The 20,462-nt window shown below is 52.5% G+C and overlaps 1 protein-coding gene across 2 annotated transcripts; it reads right to left on the reverse strand.

Annotated features, from left to right (window-relative positions):
- Positions 1-199: 199 nt before the first annotated feature.
- SPRYD3 (SPRY domain containing 3) lies at positions 200-14,955 on the reverse strand. 2 transcript variants are annotated; one of them, XM_046013783.1, is made up of 11 exons: positions 14,848-14,955; positions 13,251-13,397; positions 12,208-12,283; positions 11,591-11,715; positions 11,132-11,267; positions 10,111-10,296; positions 3,471-3,620; positions 2,977-3,034; positions 2,186-2,305; positions 1,918-2,090; positions 200-1,598 (listed from the first exon to the last, which is right to left on the reverse strand). In XM_046013783.1, the coding sequence occupies exons 1-11, from the start codon at positions 14,868-14,870 to the stop codon at positions 1,464-1,466; spliced, it is 1,329 nt and encodes a 442-aa protein (XP_045869739.1). In that variant the 5' UTR covers positions 14,871-14,955; the 3' UTR covers positions 200-1,463. The 2 variants fall into 2 exon arrangements, with proteins under 2 accessions (XP_045869739.1, XP_045869741.1); XM_046013785.1 differs by lacking the exon at positions 3,471-3,620.
- Positions 14,956-20,462: the final 5,507 nt, after the last annotated feature.

Consider the following 20,462-nt stretch of genomic DNA (forward strand, 5'->3'; position numbering starts at 1 on the left):
GCCTCGTGTCTCCCAAGGGCATACCTGTGCTTCTTGGGGGGCATCCCAGGCCCACAGCCAGGCCTACGAAGCGCACACAGTCCCCATCCCTGGCCTCTTACTAGTCCAAGTCTCCAGTGAGCAAGCTGCTCAGTTGCCCGCACCTCTGGCACTGTCCCTGCCCTGTGGAGTGGCAAGGACTCCCCTGTCCAGGCCGTGCTGATAAATACAGAAACTCCATCTTTATTGGCTGTATAAACATCTCTGGGCTGTACATACATTTCATACATCGTAGTGGAGGGCAGAAAGAGGGGACCCCAGCAACACAGCAGCTCACCCCCTTTCGCCAAGGCCCACCCACTCTGTGCAAACCAAGGCCAACAGCTCCCGCTCCCTCTTCCTCCCAGAAGTCACTGTATAGGAAGGGGGTCAGGGGTCAAGGCGGTAGGAGACAGGAGGGCTCGATGGGGGAGGACACATGTAAGTGCTAGAATCAAACACTGAAGCAAAACAGGCAACTGGCACAGGCAGCAAGCTGGGACCCGGGGTTGGGGGGTGTGCAGGGAAGGGGAGTGAGGTGAGGGGCCAAGCTGCCCTCTGGGCTCACAACCACAGCTCTGGGGTCCTGCCCTCACCACGGCAAGAGAGACTCGCTCTGGAGTCTCTGCTGAAAGCCCAGGGAACTGGGGACAAGGAGGTCACAGGTATCCCAAGGATGGCAAGGGGGGAACAGGAGCCAAGACCCTGGCCCCCCTCACCGAGTAGCCCCTCTCACTCCATTAAACACATAGCAGACTCCCACCTAGGTGCGTACACGGGGGGGGTGGGGGGGGAGGCGGGGGGCGCGGAGACTCAGATTCTCGGTGGGCAGGCGAGCACGTGGTGAGGGAGAAAGAGGCTCTCAGGGGAAAGAACAGAGACCCTGGAATAGTACTCCTGGGACAGCAGTCAATGGAAGGAAAGACAAGGCCCAAGAGAGCCCCCCTAGCCCAGCCAGGGGGGACGACAGCAGCAACTGGTCCACATAATGAGGACAGGGAACAAAAAAAGAGAAGATGCAAGGGGAAATACTGTGGTAAATAGGGGAGGGGGCAGTCTCTACTCTACCCTCAGAAGAGCCTCATGCCCACACAGCAGCTGAGACGGCTGCCCACTCCTCTCCACTCACACGGCCAGGGGACAAAGGGGGGTGCGAGAGTCCACCAGACAGAGCAAGTGGCATGCACCAACAGAGCAACACCACTCTTTGGGCCTGCTCCTTTCCAACCAGGGACTTGGGCCCAGGACTGACTGATGATCAGGGTGGTATCAGGTCAGGGACATGGGCACAGAGGGGCTTGGCAGGGGCCTGATCTGCGAGAGGTGGAGGGACTACACACTCCCTGGGGCCTGCTGGGTAAACAAATCCTGGAAGGTAGGAACTGGGCACCTGGCTCTGCAAAGGGCGAGGAAAAGGAGACAGGGCAGGTTTAAGGGCAAAGCCCCTAGCCACTCAAGGGATGCAGATCCACTTTGACTTTCTCCCCACAGCTCAGCATTCCTATAGTGGGGAAGAAGCCACCAGAAGGTACGACAGCATCCTTCTTTCCGATGATCTTGCCATTCCGAGTGAAGAAAACCTGGGGGTGGAGGCACAGAGAGGAGTGGAGCAGGTTGGCTCTGGCCTCCGCTGAGGATGCAGGCTTGAAACCCAAGCGCTCGCAGCTCCCAACTCCCAGAACCACCAGAGGGGAGAGACTCGGGTGACGTGGGAAGTGACCACAAGAGGGCGTCTGGAAACCAGCTCCCCACCATAGTCTGGCTACATCCAGCATCTCAGAACACGGCCACCACCAGGCTTTCCCTCTTCCCGCCTCTGGCTCCCCTCCTATTCCGCACTACCCCAGCCCCTGCCCAGGCCCAGGAACCCCAGTTCAAGCCCACACCCTCCCCACTTACCACCACCTTCTTGCCCTCATGCTCTTGCTCAATCTCTTCCCCATCTTCTTCCTCTTCCTCTTCCTCCTCTTCCTCTTCTCCCTCCTGGTGCAGGTACATGACATTCCGGACGTTCCGGACGGCTCGGGCAGTAGGAGACAGGATCACTGTGTCACAACTGTCATCACTGTCACCTAGGAGGCCAGGAAACCTGAGCTCCTGTGGTGCTGCCACCCCCCACCCCCCCGTCTGCCCGATCAGCCTGGCTGGCCACCCCTACCCCACTCACCCTCGCTGTCCAGAATGTAGTCCCGGGGGAACATGATTCCGCAGCCCATAATGTCCCCTTTATAACAGCGTGGCCCGAATGGGTCGCCCACACCACTGCCATGGAAGATCTTCCCGTCATCTGTCGGGGAGGAGGGGAGACGATACGGCACGATACGGCACACACTTGAAGGAGGGGATGACACTCTACCCCCCACCCCCAGAGAGGCCCGTATTTTGAGCAGAATCCTTGCCCACCTCCCTCTCTGGCCCTGAGGAAGAGGGAGTCAAGATGAAACAAAAATGGAGAGACAGAAATAGGAAGAGGCCCGAGATTTTTTTTAAAGTGATACAATGTCTATTCACTAAAGGAGCTTAGGGGCTGACTCGCTCAGGGAGGTGGCGGGAGAGGGGCGAGGGGCCGAGAAGGGGATGAGGGTGACACCAGGAGCTCACAGCAACTCCTTTCTAAAGAAAGCCCTAAAGAGAGTCAAGCCAACCAAAAAAAGAAAGTGCAGAATCTGCAAGAAGGGCACAGAAGGAGCCAACTCAGAGGCCTGGAATGTCCAGTTCGGGCCCAGATTCCCCCACCCCTGTTTGGCTCCCCTCGGTTTTCAGGCTGGAAGGAAAAACACAGACGAGAAGAAAGCACTACCGGCCTGGGAAGGGGAAATGATACGGCATCAGGGAAAGGCTGATGCTAGAGAGGAGACCCATCTGCGGGGGGGTGGGGGTGGGGTTTCATGAAAATGGATGTCCCTGTGCCTGTATATGCCCCACCACCCTGGCGGCCTCAGGACAGCCCCAGCTCACCTGCGTGATAAGCCACAGAGCCTCTGCTCCAGCCAGGGTGTCTGTTCTTGGGATAATCCTGCACCGAGAAGGAAAAAGAAAACCTATGGTAGCATGCATGGAAAAAGGACAGGAGAGGGCATCTGAACTTTCAGTCTTCTCAGACAGATGGCTGCTCACACCCCTGCGGCCTCCCACAGCCTTCAGGCACTGGGGAAGCAGGACAAGCAGGGAAGGTGACCAGGAGACCTGGCTTTCACAGCCGGTGCTGCAGGCTGTGCCTAGCCCCACTTTCAGGCCCAGTGTGCGTGGTACAGTCACAACCCTCTCTCGGGTCCTGGGTTGTGGCGGAGGAGGGGTAAGGGTCTGTACCCTCCCACAGCGAACATATACAACAATTCTGTCCATGCCTGCCCAATGCCTCTCCCCAATTTCCCCAAGAGTCTCCAGGCCCCATCCCAATAGGCCCAGGCCTGAGTAGCAAATACAGGTAAAAAGCCAGCACGAGTGCCCACCTTCCGGGCCAGACCCAAGGCGATGTAGCATTTCTCTCCAGGGTCCACGATCTCCACCTCAAAGTAGTGGCTACGGGTGCTCAGTGGGTGCCGGGCCTGGGCCAGCCCCACGTCAACGATGCTCTTGCCCTTGCCCAAGTACTCCAGCAGCTGCAGGGGAAGAGCCAAGGGCAGTGGGTGGTGCAGAGGGCAGATGGACACCTGCCTTAGAAACCTGGTCCCAAGGCACTCGAGACCAGCTTCCTGGGTCTGACAAAACCTCTGGCTGAAAGGGAAAGGCCCCTAGCAGCACGCCATGGGCCCCTATGTTCTAAGCAGGCATGAGAGAACAGGTTGGACTGGCGGGCAGCAAAAGTGGCGGCATGGGCAGAAGGGGTGAGCCCTGCACCCACCTGCCGCCTGAGCCGCAGTCTCTCCTTGCTCTGGAGGAGAAGTGGGCACCAGCCCAGCAACCCGGAAGGCTGAGCTCCAGGGAGCACATGGGGGGGGGGGGGTCTCCAGGCTGTGGCATCACTTCCCTGAATCATCCTGCTGGACGAGGCCTCCCCAAGGGCCCTGGGCGCAGAGAGGAGGAGCCCCGAAGACGAGGCTGAGCAGACCCCTGGAGGGGCCTAATGGGGAGGACAGGGAGGGTGCGGGTGTTAGGTGCCAGCTCCAGATGTCTGAAGGAAAGGAGATGAGCTCAGAAACCAATTCTGCCTGGGATGGGACTACCATAATTCCTCAAGGTCTGTTTTACTCGCCTTTGGAGAGCTGGGTCAGGGAGGTGCCGAGGGAAGCCAGAAAACCCAGAATGACCAGCTCTACTCCTTTACTTAACATGAGGGCGGGGAACTGGCGGGCCAAACACAGGAAGGCAAGCTTTCCTGCTTGCAGCCCCACACAGCTCCTGCAGAGGGCTGGGGTGTGTGGGGGTGTGGGGAGAGGGGAGGCGACTGATGGACTCTTGGGGCTCTTCAGTTCCACAGTGGTCCTGCCTGGGCACGATGGGGCGGCAACCCCCAAGCTGGGAGGATTTATTTATCAGTTGTCATGGTAATGGTGAGGTTATGACTCAACCCCATCCCCTCTTTCCCCACCCTCAGCATCACCTGGGAGTCCTTAATCCCTTTTTAATTAGCCAAACTGCCCCTCAAGACTTTATTCTACCCTCCCACCCCTCCAGCCCCAAAGAAATCACTGCCTGGGGACCTCCTCCACTTTCCCTGGCAAGCCTTTGGACGCTGGCCTCTCACCGCCCCCCCCCCGAGAACTCGTGCCTCAACAGGAAAGGAATGAGGCTCGCCTGCACCAGCATGGAAGCCTGCGTGTGTCTCCAGCACAGGCAGGGACTGCAATCCGTACCACTGCTTCAGAGAGGAACTGGAGGGACCGGGCCCCCTTCTTGGACTAGGATCCCCAAAGCCCGGCCACCTCAAGTCCATCCTCTTCCCACTCCAAAAGAGAATGGAGGCGAGTGGAGGCAACCAGGGGAAAAGCCAGGGCTGCCTGGGCAACCTGGGACATCCACACCCAGGCCTTTCCATGTCCTCCGACCACCACCCTGCATGTTTCGGGTTACGCTGGCTCTTTCGTAGTCACACCCCTAGCCCAGGTCTCCTCTGTTAGTTCCTACTGCTTTCTTTCCTTAGAATGGGGTCCCTGACAGGCCATCTTCAGATTTACTCACTATTCCACACTGCTGGAATTCCCCACTCGGCCCTCTGTGCTGTGTGTCCAGCCGGCCTCCTCCTCCAGCTCCCTGCAGGCCTGAGGGGTGGCGTCTTTGTGGGCTCCCAGCCTGCCCAGCGTGCGCAGCCCCCAACCCACCCTCTCCAGCCAGCATTGCAGAGCTGGGTGGGGGACCCCACAGCTGCCCTTGACCCACTTCGTCCAACTGGCCTCGGCATAGGAAACACAGTGTTCTTCGATGAGAGAGCCAAGAGACAGATGCTCCAGATCCCGATCCTTGGGAAAAACCCGCCCAACCATTCCCTCAGCCTCAGCTCCAAGGAGACTGTAGACTGCGGTCTTGGCTGCACACAGCGTGGGGCCACCTTCTCCAGCTAAAAGGTCAGGAGGGCCAAGCACATGACCCGGGACTCTGCAACCCACTCCCCAGCCGGCCCACCACTCAGACATGTCGGCTGACGGCTGGGAGGCTAGGTCCCTGCAATGCTGCCCTCCGCAAGTGAGGCACAGCTGCCCCCCAGGCTGTAAGCCCCCCAACTCCCAGCTGCTCTCTCGTGGACTCTCCTGCTCCTGTCCGGTGAAGGCCCCCCAAGACCTCACAGCGAGTCCCCCAGCACCTACAGGGGCAGGGGGGCACTGTGGCCTCGTGCGCAGATCCTAGCTCGAGTTCACTCCCCCTTCCTGAGACCAGGGCTGAGAGCAGATGGGAGCTTTACCCCTGAGCTGCCAGACTCTCAATGCTGGTCCCTCAACCTGTGCCTTAGAAGCCTCTCCGTTAGAAAGAGAATCGCATGGACCCAGGTTCCAATCGTAACTCCGGTTCCTTACTAGTCACTAACTTCGAGCAAGTGATTTCTGCTGCTTTAGGCCTCAGTTTCTTCAACAGTGACACAGGGATACTACTGCCTGCCTTTCCAAAATAAATGAAGGGTGTCAAGTGCCCAGCACAGAGCCTGCACCCAGCAGGGACTCAGTAGCTGTTCTACATTTCCCTAAATCAGGAAATGGGGCTTGGACCTGAACATTCCAACACGTCAGAGCTCCCTAAACATTAACAGCCACTCCAGAGCTACAACAGACTAGACCTGCCAATCACAGAAGGAAACAACCCATCTCAGTCCATACTTCCAACTACAATGGTCCTCTAGGCTCCCAGAACTGGTCACTTCCCCCCCAGGAGAGATGAGCCCCAGATGACTCTATCCCAATCCGCCACTGTCCCCTCTTAGTGCTTCTCCTCCAACAATGCCCAACCAACAGGAAAGCACCCCTACATCTTTGGTGGGGGCAGGGTCACCCATTCCTTGGGGCTCTCAAACCCCCCTGACTCTCGCACCTCCTCCTCACACTCCCAAAGCCTCGGGAGGCCAAACAGGTGGACTCAAGGGCACAGAGCTCAGGCTGCAGCACCCAGGGCAGAGTCTCCTGCGCTCCAACCTCCTACCACATACCAGCAGTGCCTTCCCAGCCTCTTCTCTCCTGCTGGTATCCGCCCTCCTCCTCTGGCAGCCCTTCTCCTTTTGCCAGTAGAGACCCTAATCCCTCTTGACAGGAGCACGGGAGGGCTCAGTGCCCTGAGGGCCTAGAAGCAGCTGAAACAGGAACCCAAAATGTGCTCCCGACCGGCCAGCTCAGGCCCCAACATGGTCTCCTCCTGGGTTGGCTGGGGGAGGACCCCAGAGGGTGGGGCCTCCTTCACCCCTCTTTGTGTACCAGAGCTGTTGCCCTGTCACTAAGGAGCTGCCAGAGGAGCTAGGAGCAGGAAACAAAGACAGAATGAGTCTAATCCCCCAGCTTTACCTACTGCCCCCCACCCTCCCACACATGACTTCACTTTGCAAGGCCCGCAGGCAGAGATGAGGTGAGGGGCAACACCCCCATCCCTGAGCAAACAGGGCAGCAACTCTTCAACACCCTCAGTGCTCTCTGCAAAGTGGGTGGGGGGGGGACTCCTTGGGAGGGGAAACTGAGGCCCCAGGATGCAGGGGGAAGAATTCTACCCAAGAAAGAGCCAGGTCTGTCTGGATATGACAACTGTTGAAGCTAGGTAGTGGGGAGATGGGTGCTCACTGTGCTGTTGCTTCAACTTTTCTGTATGTTGGAAATTGTTCATAATGTAACGTTAGACCCAAAAAAATGGGGGTCAGGAATTTGCTCTTCTTTGTGGGAAGAACCACTGAGAAGGGAAGAGAGAGGATAACTGAGACTCCAAATTGAGAGAGAGGCCTAGGAGGCAAAGGGTCCCATGGCAGCCAGGTAAGTTCCCCTAGAAGGACGGGAGCGAAGGGAGCTAGTCAGGAGACTCGCAGGGCAAGTTAAGCCCAGAATTCCGGATTCATCTTATGAGAGGGGTCAGGAGGAGAGATGATGGGCTACAGGAGAGGGGCTGGGGAGAAAGGCACAGCATGTATCCGGCAGTGGACAGGGCCAGGGCAAAGGATCCAAGAATGAGTGTCTGGGCTTAGTTTCGTGGCTAATTCACTATTTGACATTTGAACCAGTCTCTTCGCTTCTGAGTGGGGCTGTCTTTTCATCAGCCACACAACAAGAAGAGCTGTGGGAACACAAGGGCTGTCACGATGATGAGGATGACTACGGGAGGGAGCTCCAAGCACCATGGGTCTGGGCGCCAGGGACGCCACAGGCCCTGCGTGTCAGGGAACGGTCTCCGGCTCCGCACTGGGAAGCCCTGGACTGGATGGCGTCAGAGCCTCTCTCAAACCTTTATGGTTCTAAAGGGCACTCGACTGGAAACTTCACCCAAGACAGGCTCCAACCCACAGCAAGAGGTCTGAGGCCCCAGGGAAAGGCTCACCACAGAGGGGACGGAAAACAGGAAGAGCAAAGAGAAAGAGCTGAGCTAGACATCTTTAGAAATGGGAGGCACAGGCATGGCCCTACTGACCTCTCCCAGGCTCCTCCAGGAAATACAACTCTAAGGGCTGGATCAGAACTACACTGGATGGTCAGAAGAGACAAGAGGGAGCAGGGCAAGAGACAAGTGGGGATGGAAGAAACTGGGTAAGTCACCTTCATTTGAAAGATGGGGTTCCTGGGTGGCTCAGTGGGTTAAAGCCTCTGCCTTCGGCTCAGGTCATGATCCTAGCATCCTGGGATTGAGCCCCACACTGGGCTCTCTGCTCAGCAGGGAGCCTTCTTCCCCCCCACCTCTCTCTGCCTGCCTCTCTGCCTACTTGTGATCTCTATCTGATAAATAAATAAAATCTTTAAAAAAAAAGAAAGAAAGAAAGATGGCAAGAGGAGGAGAGAGGCAGATGTCCGTCAAGAGGCTCATGCCCTAGTCTGCCCCAGGGGAGCAGGTGCTCAGGGAACGGAGTGCCCACCCTGCCGGCAGTCCCAGTCTGGGGTGAGGGTCTGAGACAAGAGCCAGACTTCACAGCTCATGTCTAAGAAAGAAAAAATTCTCAAAAGTGTGACCTGAGAGCACTGGGGGAGGGCAGAGGAAGGAAGGCTATTTATAAATGTCTACAGGATTCTACATCAATTAGAAAAGATTGCCTGGGAGGAGCTGAGGGCAGGGTGGGGACAGGTCCAGGCAGGGAAAGGATGCCAGGAAAACACTCTTGAGGAGAGGTCAGGGATGAGAGCTGGAACATCGCCCTGGCTCAGTCCCAAGTTCAACTCTGTAGATGTTGTCAAAATGATAGTGGATAGTGGAAGGGGGAAAAGAAAGGAAAGAGATGAGGGTCAAGGAGTGGGGATCTGAAGCCCCTGGCTTGCAGCCAGCACCATCCTCAGAACCCAACGCCAGAGGGGGTATGGAGTGTCAGAAGCAACAGGAGGGCACACATGCTGCCATTTTCCTTAAGTCTGACTCACCTTGAACTCTAGAATGGGGGGAGCCTTGCTCATAATCCACTCCCACCCCCCACTGTTTCTGTTTTGCTACCAAAGTCTGAACTGAAAACAGCCTGAGTTCGGGTGAGAAGGCCAGAGGGTGGAGAAAAAAGTTGAGCCAGGAGCAAGAGGGCAGCAGAGGGACAATTCGAAGTGGGAGGCCCAAGCAGCCCACCGGAGGTCAGGGCCAGACCTCTGACTCAGCAGGCATTCACTCCCAACCCAGCATGAGGCAGAGAGGGAAAGGGGAAGAACTTCCCTCTCCCAAGGTTCATATATTCCCCAAGAAAGTTTCAAATCCAGGGAGAGACCAGAGCAGGTACAATGGGAAGATGTCTAAAAAAGCAAGCTTTGCAGAGTCCAGGACGCTCACGGAATTTTCATCTGCCTCTGTTCTCATCCTCTATTAAAATGTAGCAGGGAACACGTGGCTGGCTCAGTCATTAAGCGTCTGCCTCCAGCTCAGGTCATGATCCCAGGGTCCCGGATTGAGCCCCACATCAGGCTCTCTGCTCAGCGGGGAGCCTGCTTCTCCCTCTCCCACTCCCCTTGCTTGTGTTCCCTCTCTCACTGTGTCTCTGTCAAATAGATTAAAAAAAAATATTTTTTTTTAAATGTAGGGAGAAGACGGAAGACTCTGATATTCACACTTACTACAAAAAGATCTCAGAACCTTCCCCCACGGGACTGGGACTTGTGACAGTGAATGGAGAGCTTGGACCCCCTGAACTGGGATCCGGCGAAACGGGGATCCAGGTATCCCACTTGCAAGTGAGCCCCAGCCTTTCAAAGGCAGGTGTATAGGGCTGCAGAGGGTACCGAGTGCAAAAGGAACCAAAGTAGGTAAAGGAGAACCTAGTGCCATGCCGAGAGTAGAACGACTAACTTGAGCTCTCCGGGCCGGGCAAGGGAAGGACAATCAGCACTAAGGGGAACAAGGATCTGGATTCAAAGAATCATGTCAAGGTCCCAAATTCACATCTCCCAAAATCCTACAAAAGACACTGAGTTCACTCCCCATTCTAAGCAATTCAGACCTGCTTATGCGGCCCAGGGAGGTTCAGCCCAACCCTCCCTGCCGACCACCCCCACCCCACCACCTGTCACTCACAGTTCCACAGACTCGGACATCATGCAGCCGGCCCCACTCGTCCTCGTAACTGTCCACCATCATGACACTGTCGTCTTCGCGGCCCAGCTCAGCGTTGAGGTGCAGGCGCACCTCCTCACCCAGAGAGTGCATGCCCACCGCTGGGAACAGTCCATCTGGGGACATGGGCATGATGGTGGAGCCCACCTGCAGCGGAGGGAGGGAGGGCCGGAGGGAGGGAGCTGCCACCTGGCTCCCTGTTCCTCAGTGCACCTAATTCTCACCAGGGTACTTCTGAGATGATGCAACAAATAATTATCACACACACTGACAGACAGAAAAAAAGAGGTACAGAGAAGTTTAAAAAGTGGCTAAGGACTCCTGGACGAGCAAGGCATCCACAGTGCTAGACAGCAAACACAAGTCTCTTGACCTTTGGCATGTGAGTGTGTTCTGGAGCAGGAAAGAGCAGAGGCACAGACACTAAGGAAGGACGTCGTCATGGCCAAGGCCTGAGAAAGCCATCCTCCCAGGGTGGGAGAGGAGGTTGGGTAGGAGAAGAAAGAGAGTTGGGGGGCCCTCTCTTCTACTTGCTCTTCCCCATCCCTTCAGCACTACTAGGCTCTCTCTGAAGAGGGAAGGAAAGATGTGAAACAAGAAAATAACACAGAAAGGACATATCCTCAAAAGCATTCAAGTCAAGGCTCCGAAGAGGACCTCCAGCTTATGCGTCAAAGTCATAACCTCTCCCTCTCTTTTTTTGCTCAAAACCTTCCCCCACATCACCTGATCCTGCTTCCCCTTCCCCATTTCGGTTCACCTGCCCCTCTGCATCTGTTGTCTAGGCTAATGTCCCGGCTTCCCTGGGCAGGGGATGTGGCTTCTCCCACATGCAGACTTCAGGGGAAGCCAAGGATGGCCTGAAGGAGGTGGGAACTAAGCCAAGGGGTCCCTGGGCAAGCCCCAGCTGGGCGATTTTCATTCCCACAATTCCTTGGATGGCTTCAAGCCACTTAAATCCCACCCAGGATTTCCCACTCACCCGTTTCCCGTTTTTGGTGAAGAAGATCTGGGCAGTCTGCACATCAAAGGACACGGGCTCGATGCCGCAGCCAATCCGGTCCCCAGAGTTGCACTTTGACCCAAACTGGCGGCCTTTGGCTCGGCCATTGTACAGCCTGTGGACGGAGCAGCACAGACACAGGATCTGACTCTGGCCTCCCAACTTCTCCAGAGCACTGGACCCCTGGGGCCCCTCTTGCTGCTCCCAGTCACTCTGTGACGCACCTACCTGTGTCCATGCATAAGCTCCACCCTCCCCTCTAAGTCCGCAAATCCCCAAGGCTCACTATCAGGCCACCTTTCTGTCCTGATCAGAAAAGTCCATGAAAATACCCCAAGATAGGTGAAGGAAGGGCAAAAGCCACCCAAGGTAGTCCTTTGTTATCTAAGGTCCCCAAACCCATAGGAAAGGGGTAAGGTTCCATAGATGGTAACTCACTTGCCGTCATCAGCATGGTAGGCTACGGAGTCGGGCAACCAGCCAGGCTGGTGATCCAGGCTGTAGTACTGTGGGACAAGCCCCACAGCTATGGTGCCCCGGACCCCGCTGTCCACAATCGATACCTGGGGGGAGGAGAGCAGAGCAGTCAGCAGGCACCAGAAATGGGATGAGTTGCTGGGGGCTTGGGGAAGAGCAGTCAGACATCAAAAACTCAAAGAGGCTCAGAGAGACCAAAAACATGTGAATCAGAGAAAAGTCAGGGCACTCAGAGGAGCACTGGGGAGACTAGGGGCCTACTTTGTCATGATTACTCAGAAAATCATTTCCAAATTATGGAAACAGACAGATGGAGCACAGGCTGGGCTCAGGTTAGCAGGTGGGAAAGGCCATGCATGGGTCAGAGTCTGGGGTATGTGTCAACTTCTACCTAGCTGAGGGGCAGGAGAGCAGAGAGACAGGGTGACAGGACTAGGGCACCAGTCTCTCAGCTGAGGAATCCCACTATCCTGTGCCCTTTTCTCAGCCAAGTAGACAGCCCTGATGGAAAATTAAAAGGATCAGATCAAGAATCTAGTAAAAGAGCTCCCCGGAGCTCTCCCCACTGCCTTGATCACCTCAAAATAATTGCTGTCCTTGGTCAGAGGTCGAGAAGCCACGTAGCAGCCAACTTCACCGGAGTTTCCATGGTAACTGAGGGAGGAATGAGGGGGGAGTTCCATGAGCAGCCTAGTCCAAGAGCTGGGCGGAGGGCCTCAGCATCTCCACCCCTCACCCCCAACCCACAAGGGCCAGCACAGAGGAGACTCCATCAGGCCACACTTCAGGACATCTGCACAGACTCCATAATGAAATACTTGAGGTCACCCACCCCTCCTGCTGCCTCCAGCCAGGGTCCAGCCCACACCAGACCAACACAAGCCTGGCTCCTTCATTTCCAGGGGGAAAAGAATGCAGAGCCTCCCTTAGTTGCCTAGTAGGGGATCTCACAACCCTGTCTAACCTCAGTCCCTCATGCTGCAGCTTTAGCCCTTTTCCTCCAGCTCTGTCCTCAATGGAGCTGAAGAAAGTCTGATCTCTATCCTCTGTACCAAAGCCCTTTGTAGATTGGAAGATGGGTATTCAGTCCCCACTCCTCAGCTTTCTTGTTACTTCAGGGACAGCTTTGTGAGAGAACTGGGCTCAGAAGGAGTCAGGGAAGGGGATCAAGCCAGAAAAGAAAGAGAAAACAAACACAAACACACACCCCGAAGAGTTGGAAGGTGGCGGGCAGGATGCACTAGGGAACTGTCCTTTCCAAAACAGGAAATCCACTGCCTTTGACATGGCTACTCTCCTCCAAACCCAACCCCTGAGACCCAGGCTGTGGAGACACAGACACCCCACACTGGAGTCCTCTCAACAAGGCGCTGGGGCAACTCAAGGCAACTGCCGCTTCCTACCTCTGACATAATTACTTCCAACGTGGACCAGGACAGAGTGACCCAGAAACAGGCAGAAGAGAGTGCGGGCTGTAGGAGCACAGGCTGCTCCCCTCAGAAAGGCCTCCAGGGTCAAAGGCTCACCCAGTGTAGACAGTCCTTGCCTCCAAAAAAGCCCTTTTTCATCTCTGAGATCTGGCAGAGCAAGGAAAATGTGAAAGCACCCTCCCCCACCTCACCTCAAAGTGTCTCCATCTACAAGAATGTGCTTGAACCTCTCCTGGTATCGGAAAGCCCGGACCTCCCGAATCTCCCGGATCCTCCGGCGCCAATTCAGAAACCGGTAGTGCAGGTTGAGGTCATCCATCTTGTTCATGAGAACAAACCTGCCACAGGGAAAAGGGAACTGAGAAGGAAGCAGGGCCCTGGGCAAAGCAGCTCAGCCTGTTTGACCCAGAATGTGGACAGGGCACTGGACTCGAAGCCATCCTTTCATTCGGCAAATGCGTACTGACTCCTGCTATATGCACCGAAAACAGGTGGCATTCCTGTTCTCACTGCACTTCCATTCTAGTCGGGAGGCATGACAGATGAGACACAGACCCGTCAGTGTTGGCCAGTGGAAGAACCAACAGAGTGGGGTGACACAGAATAATGGGGTAAAGTCTAAAGACTACTTTGGATACAGTGGGCAGAAGGAGGCCTCTCTGAGGTGACATTTGATTTGAGAAGAGGCCAGGCATGTGACAAGCCCAAGGAAGAGTACTTCAGGTAGAGGGGACAGCCAGGACACAGGTCCTGGGCTGGAAGGGAGCACGCATGGTAGAGGAACAGAAAGGCCAGGGTGGTTGGTGTGTAGGGCACATGTGGGAGAATGTTCAAGAAGAGGATGGGAAGAAGGCTGGCGCCAGAGAGAGGCCCTACAAGGCCCTGCAGACCATGTTAAGGAGTTTGGATTTCCTTCCAAGTGGGATGGGAAACCTCTGGAGGGTTTTAAGCAAGAAAATGATAGGATTTTAAGGTTTTCCAGATCTTAAAGATCATTCCTGCTGTTGTCTGGAGAATCGATCATAACAGAAGCAAGAGCAGAAGTGGCAAACAATTAAGCAGGAGACTGTTCCAGCAGCTCCAATGAGACACGGTATCTATTAGGATGGTAGCAGTGAATTTGGAGAGAAGTAGAATGACCTGGGTATTTAAACCACCACAATGCTAATGAATGAATGAATGGATGGATGGATGGGTTTTTCCTGGAAGCAAAAAGTGAGAAAAACAGGAGGTTATTTTCTCTTCCTGTCACCCAACACCGGGACAGGGGTTCCATCAAGGCCGGACAGTGCCTTGCATACAGTAGGTGCTTAAATAAGCCTCAGCTGGGCTGAATTTAATCCTTCAATCCTAAAGCGCCCCCTCCTGCAGTAGCTGCAAGCCACCACGTGGCCCAGAAGGGTAGGCACCAGCGGGACTGCCCTCCTCGCATGCAACCAGGGCTCCACCCCAGACAGATACTGGCCCCCAGACCTGGGGACGTCTGCTCGCCCAGAACCGCACAGCCTCGGCACCCACGAGTGGCAGCCGCGCCGGGTACCTCCTCCAGCCTGGGCACGGCCTGGTCGCTCAGACGAGACCCGGGGGCCCGGGGGTCCGGCTAGTCCCCGCGACTACGCGCAGTCTCCCCAGGCCCGGCACCGAGGAGGGTCCCGAGGCAGTAAGCCCCGTGACCGGGGCTCACGCCCCGCCCCTGACCCCGAAGCCCCCGCCCAGGACCCCCGCCTCCTGCCTCAAGCTCCGGGGAGACCCGAGGCCTCCGGGACCCCGCCCCCGATCCCCGCCTACCGGGGCCGCCGCGTCCTCCTCATCCATAGGCCTCTCAGCTCCGCACCCTAGCTCTTCGGCTGCCGCCACCACACACATCCGGGTCCCCGCCCTTCCTACGCTCGCCCGAGGCCCGCCCCTCCCCACCCACCCCCGCCAATCTGCAGCGGCCCAGGACGACGGACATCTGCAGGGGCCAATCGGAGGACGCAGGCAGGGTCGGGCGCGGCCCGCTGAACTGGGTACCTAGCGCAGGGTAGGGGCTGGTAAAGCCGAGTGTCGGAGGGTGGGAGGCAGCGACGTGGCAGCGCGGAGGTCGCGCCCGGCGCCCTGGGCGCTGACTGGGCAGCCAAGGGGCGGCTCCCTTGCTGGGCGGGGAGAAGGTCGCTGCGCACCTACGGCGACTGCCAATCTTCCCCGAGCGCTCCTTCTGTGTCAGACGTGCCGCCGAGGAAGGCTTCGTAGGAATGTCCTTTTAATCCACTCCGCAACCTTCTGAAATGAATCTTGTTATTATCTCTCTTTTGCATATGAAGGTCCTGAGGCTGGCCTCCATAGCTCGTGCGCCTAAGTGTTCCCGCACGCTTTATATTCGCCGGAGCTGTGCTGTTACCATGTGCTCTCTATTCTCCGGAGCTCCGTGTCATGTCATCTTCTGCTCGTTCTGGGAAGGACAGTCCATTCCAGGAGGAGAGAACTTTGGTTGCAGAAAGCTCAGTGGCACGAAACGTCACGGCTGTTCCGGACCAGAGACTCTGGGTGTGACCTAAGTAAAGTTAGGCGGGAGTCATTACGTGAAGGGTGGAAGGATACTCACATTGATTGAGCACCTACTAAAGGGTGTTGGGGGCTGCCCAGATCGCCTCCCATCACCAGATCTCTCTTCCAGATTGGAGGGTTTTTCCTCCTCTGCATTCTCATACCATGTCATTTGGGCCTCATCGCTAGCACTTTTTTTCTACCCTTTATTATTTAAGTGTCACCTCTGTATATAGATCTGTCTCTGACAGATTGTGGTATCCTTCAGAGCCTGGGCTTTATCCCATTCTCATAAATAGTTATTGTTACAAATGTTGGATGGGATGGAAGCCATCATCTTGTATACCAAACAGCAGCCACCTGGCCACTTGGCATGATGGAAATAGATGAGGGAAGTAAATGTAGATCGGAAATTGGGAAATCTGGATGAGAGCTTCAGTTCTGTCTGTGCCTCAGGTCAGGTCTTGGTGTTCTTACCCATAAACAAAAAATTTGAAGCATGTGAACTCTTAGCTCCTTTCCAACCCCTGGATTGCATAAATCGAGTTACTTTCCCCAACTCATCTCTGGCTCCTGTTTCCTTCATTGCTTCCCTTTGACCTCCTCTTCCTAAGCTATGACAATACCCCCAGCCTTAGCTCCACTCCTCCCAAAGGCAGCCAAAAAGCAACAGGCCAGGGCTGCTCCCAGAGTCACAGCCATCCCGCACAAGGTCTCCTGGCTCCTTCCAGGAACTCACTAGCTAGTTCGGGCCTGAAATGGAGATATGTCAGAAGAAGGTGTTTTCAGAGTGTTACTAGTGGCAATTGCACCTGAGATTTCCTGATCAGGTCCCAGGTGTGGGGCTGGCGCTTTCAGCGAATCCTCCATCTGTTGGCATTCTCAGGATTTAACTGGTAATTTGTGCTCAGTATCTAAACGTATTTGATCAAACAACTTTATTGAGATATAATCGACATACAATAAACCCGACAAATTTAAGGTGTACAATTTTGTAAGTTATGTATATACCCATGAAAATATCACCACAGTCAAGACAGGGAACATCCCATCACTTCCAAAAGTGTCTTTGCGCTCTTTTTGTAATCCTTCCCTCTCACTCTCTCATCCCCAGGAAACAACTAATCTGCTTTTGGTCACTAGTTTAGTTTGCACTTTCTAAAATTCTACATAAATGGAATCACAGGGTATATGCTCTTGTGGGGGAGGAGTGTCTGGCTCCTTTTTTTCCACATAATTACCTTAAGATTCATCCACTGTTTTATTGCTGAGTAGTATGCTCCTCTGTGGTTATACCACAGACTGCTTATGATTCACCTGTTGACAGATGGACATTTGGTGGTTTCCAATTTAGGGCTGTTACAAATAAAGCTGCTACGAACATGTATGCCAAATCTATCCGGAAGTACATTTCATCTTCTCTTGGGAAACCCCTAGGAAGGAATGGCTGTGCCATGTGGTGGATGTATGCTTCACTTTTTGAGGAATTGCCAAACTGTTTTCGAAAATGCTTGTATCATTTTAAATTCCTGTCAGCGGCGTATGAATGTTCCATTTGTTCCCCAACCTTTCCAACACTGATGTTGTCATTCTTTTTCACTGTGGCCATTCTAGTAGGTAGGTAGTGGTATTTCGTTATGATTTTAACTTGCATTTCCATAATAACTAACGATACTGAAAATCTTTTCAGATGCACACTTGTCATCCGTATGTCTTCCGTGGCGAATCTTATTATTATGTCTCCTTTTTGTAGGTGAAGATCCTGAGGCTAACCCATAACTAATCCTAATTTAAGTCCACAATCAAGAGAGTGGACATATCTGTGCAAGTCATTTGTCTGGTTTTTAAAATCGAGTGGCTTCACTTAATACTGCATTTTGAAAGTTCTTTATATATTCTGAATTCAAATCCTTCATCAGATATGTGATTTACATTTCTTCTAGTCTGTGTCTTATCTTTTCATCCTTTAACAGTGTTCTCCCAGGAGCAGAAGTTCATAATCATGAAGATGTGCAATTTTCAAGTTTTTAATTTATGAATCATGCTTTTGGTGTTCCATTTAAGAAATGTTTGCCTAACCCAAGGTCACAAAATGTTCTCCTGTGTTTTCTTCTAGAAGTTTTATGGTTTTAGATTTTTCACTAAGTCAATAAACCATTAATAAAATTTTTTAAAATTTTGAAAGTTTGTACTTGTGCATGGAATTCCACATGTTAATGTTAACATCTTATATAACCATAGTATAATTAGTGAAAACCAGGATATTAACGTTGGTATAATACTATTAAGTGATTTACAGACCTCATTCAAACATGGCCTGTTGTTCTACTAATGTCCTTTTCCTTGTACAAGATCCAATCTGGGATCCGACATTACATTCCCTTGTCATGTTTCCTTAGTCTCCTCAATCTGAGACTATTACTCAGTCTTTTCCAAAGAGTACAGATGACCCTTAAACCGCACAGGTTTGAACTGTGCAGATCTACTTATGTGTGGGTTTTTTCCTGATAAACATGGTACATCTGCATATAACTTTTAATTCCCCCAAAACTTAACTGCTAATAACCTACTGTTGACCAGAAGGCTTACTAATGACATAAACATAACATAACATAACATAAACATAAACAGTCAATTAACACATATTTTGTATGTTATACATATATGTTGTATTCTTACAGCAAAGTAAGGAATGGAGGAAAAAATGTTACTAAGAAAATCATAAGGAAGAGAAAATACATTCATAATGCTATCCTGTATTTATTGAAAAAAATCTGCTTGTATGTGGACCAATGCGGTTCAAACCCATGTTGCTCAAGGGTCAACTGTATTTGATGGTGATGTAATAGATTTAATTGCTATCCCCCTAAACTTACTCTGGTTGTTTAATACTAAATTCTAGGCTTTCAGGCCAAAATTTTAGGGAGGAAAAAGAAATATTTACTATGACCAATGTTTTGTTACAGCCTAGGATACTTTCTTCAACAGCTTTGCCAGAGACAGGTATAAAGAGGGCACAGCTGGCCTACCAAAAAGGGCAGGAACCCAGACTCAATCAGCCCCAGGTTGCTTTTGGAAAGAGCCCAGATTTAAGCTGGGGGTATTCTCATAGCTCAAGAAGAAGAAAAAGAGAAGGTCTAGTCTTTTCGTGACTTACCAGGGATCTTTTACCTATGATCTTATTAATTCTTTTCTAACTTCTTTCCTTTTTTCAGTCTGTGCTGTTTATCATAATAATACATTTCTTGTGTTTATTCCCACCCTACCCGCAACATAAGGCTACCTTCATTTTAGTTGCCTTAAAACAACCTCTCTCTAGCTCTAGAAGTTACATGTGGTTTGAGTATTTAGATAATTTAGCAAAGAAGTCTGTGTTTAACTTATCCAAAGTCTTCATGTTTTTCGACATCATGAAAGTTTTTATGTTGAAGTGAAAATAGCATTGAACTTGGAATCCAGTGGATCCCACCATCTAGATACATGGCCTTTGGCAAGGTATTTAACATCTCTAAATAGGTCTTCTTATTTGCAAAGTGGAGATAATGGAACATTGTGAGAATCATGCAAAATATAAGTAAGCATTCAGTGAACTTGAGTTGTCTGAATATCTCTGCCTCCTCTTCAGACTGAACAGCTCTCATCTCTTTGGTTAGCTCTCACAGGCTAGTATCCTTGCCCTGCTGAAACGTTGCTGAAAGATCGGGATCTTTTCCCATCCAATGAGGCCTCCCAAAGCCCAGAGTTCAGATGTGAAAGTGATTTTGAACCAGGGTAGGATCATTCATTCATTAAATGCTGAGTACATTAGTGTGGGCCAGGAACTTTGTTCGTTATAGGAAAACAAAAACAAAAACACTGAGTATCTACCAAGTATGTCACATGAATTTCCCCTAACACACTCACAACAATTCTGTAGAGTAGGTTTTACAACCCGCATTTTGCATTTTGCAGAGGAATAGAAATAGAAATAGAAGATATGGCCCCTTTCCTAAAAGCATTCATAAGCCAATCAGAAGAAGACAAGATATGGTATATGAAAAGCTGCTAGAAGTACAAGATAAACTGTAAGGATGTTGAGAGGAGATACAAGATGAACAGCCACGTAACTGGTAAAGACAGGTGCTGTTCCCACAGCCTAGAAGCCTTCCCCTCAGTCCTTCCCTATGAAATTTCTACTCCTTCAAGAGTCAATCAAAGCATCACCTTCCCTGTGAAGGCTTCTCTCTGATTCTCCCAGACAAACTTAGGTTCTTCTCCCTTTGTGTCACTTAGTCCTTGGTCCCGCCTGTCTTTACGTGGTGTCATTGTTGATTTGCTTTTCTGTTTTTCCCAGAGACTGTGAGCTTCTTGGGATCAGGGTGAACAGACTCAATTTCATCCAGAGCTTGATAATAAAAAATTAGAAAACACAAGGTTGGAGAAGAAGGGAAAAGTTAGGAGTGTGATTACGAATAAAACCTCTGGAGTAGGGCGCCTGGGAGGCTTAATCGGTTGAGCATCTGCCTTCGGCTCTTCATGACCCCAGGGTCCTGGGATGGAGTCTGGAGTAGGGATCCCCACTCAGCCGGGAGCTTGCTTCTCCCTTTGCCTGCCACTTCCCCTGCTTGTGCTCTCTCTCACTCACACTCTGTCAAATAAATAAAATCTTAATTTAAAAAAATAAAGCTCAGGGAACCTGGGTGGCTCAGTGGGTTAAAGCCTCTGCCTTTGGCTCAGGTCATGGTCTCAGGGTCCTGGGATCGAGCCCTGCTTCGGGCTCTCTGCTCAGTGGGGAGCCTGCTTCCCCCTCTCTCTGCCTGTCTCTCTGCCTGCTTGTGATCTCTCTCTCTCTCTGTCAAATAAATACATAAAATATTTTTTAAAAAGCTCAGAAATAT

Source organism: Meles meles, chromosome 7 (assembly GCF_922984935.1).
Source record: "Meles meles chromosome 7, mMelMel3.1 paternal haplotype, whole genome shotgun sequence".
Taxonomy (NCBI): Eukaryota; Metazoa; Chordata; class Mammalia; order Carnivora; family Mustelidae; genus Meles; species Meles meles.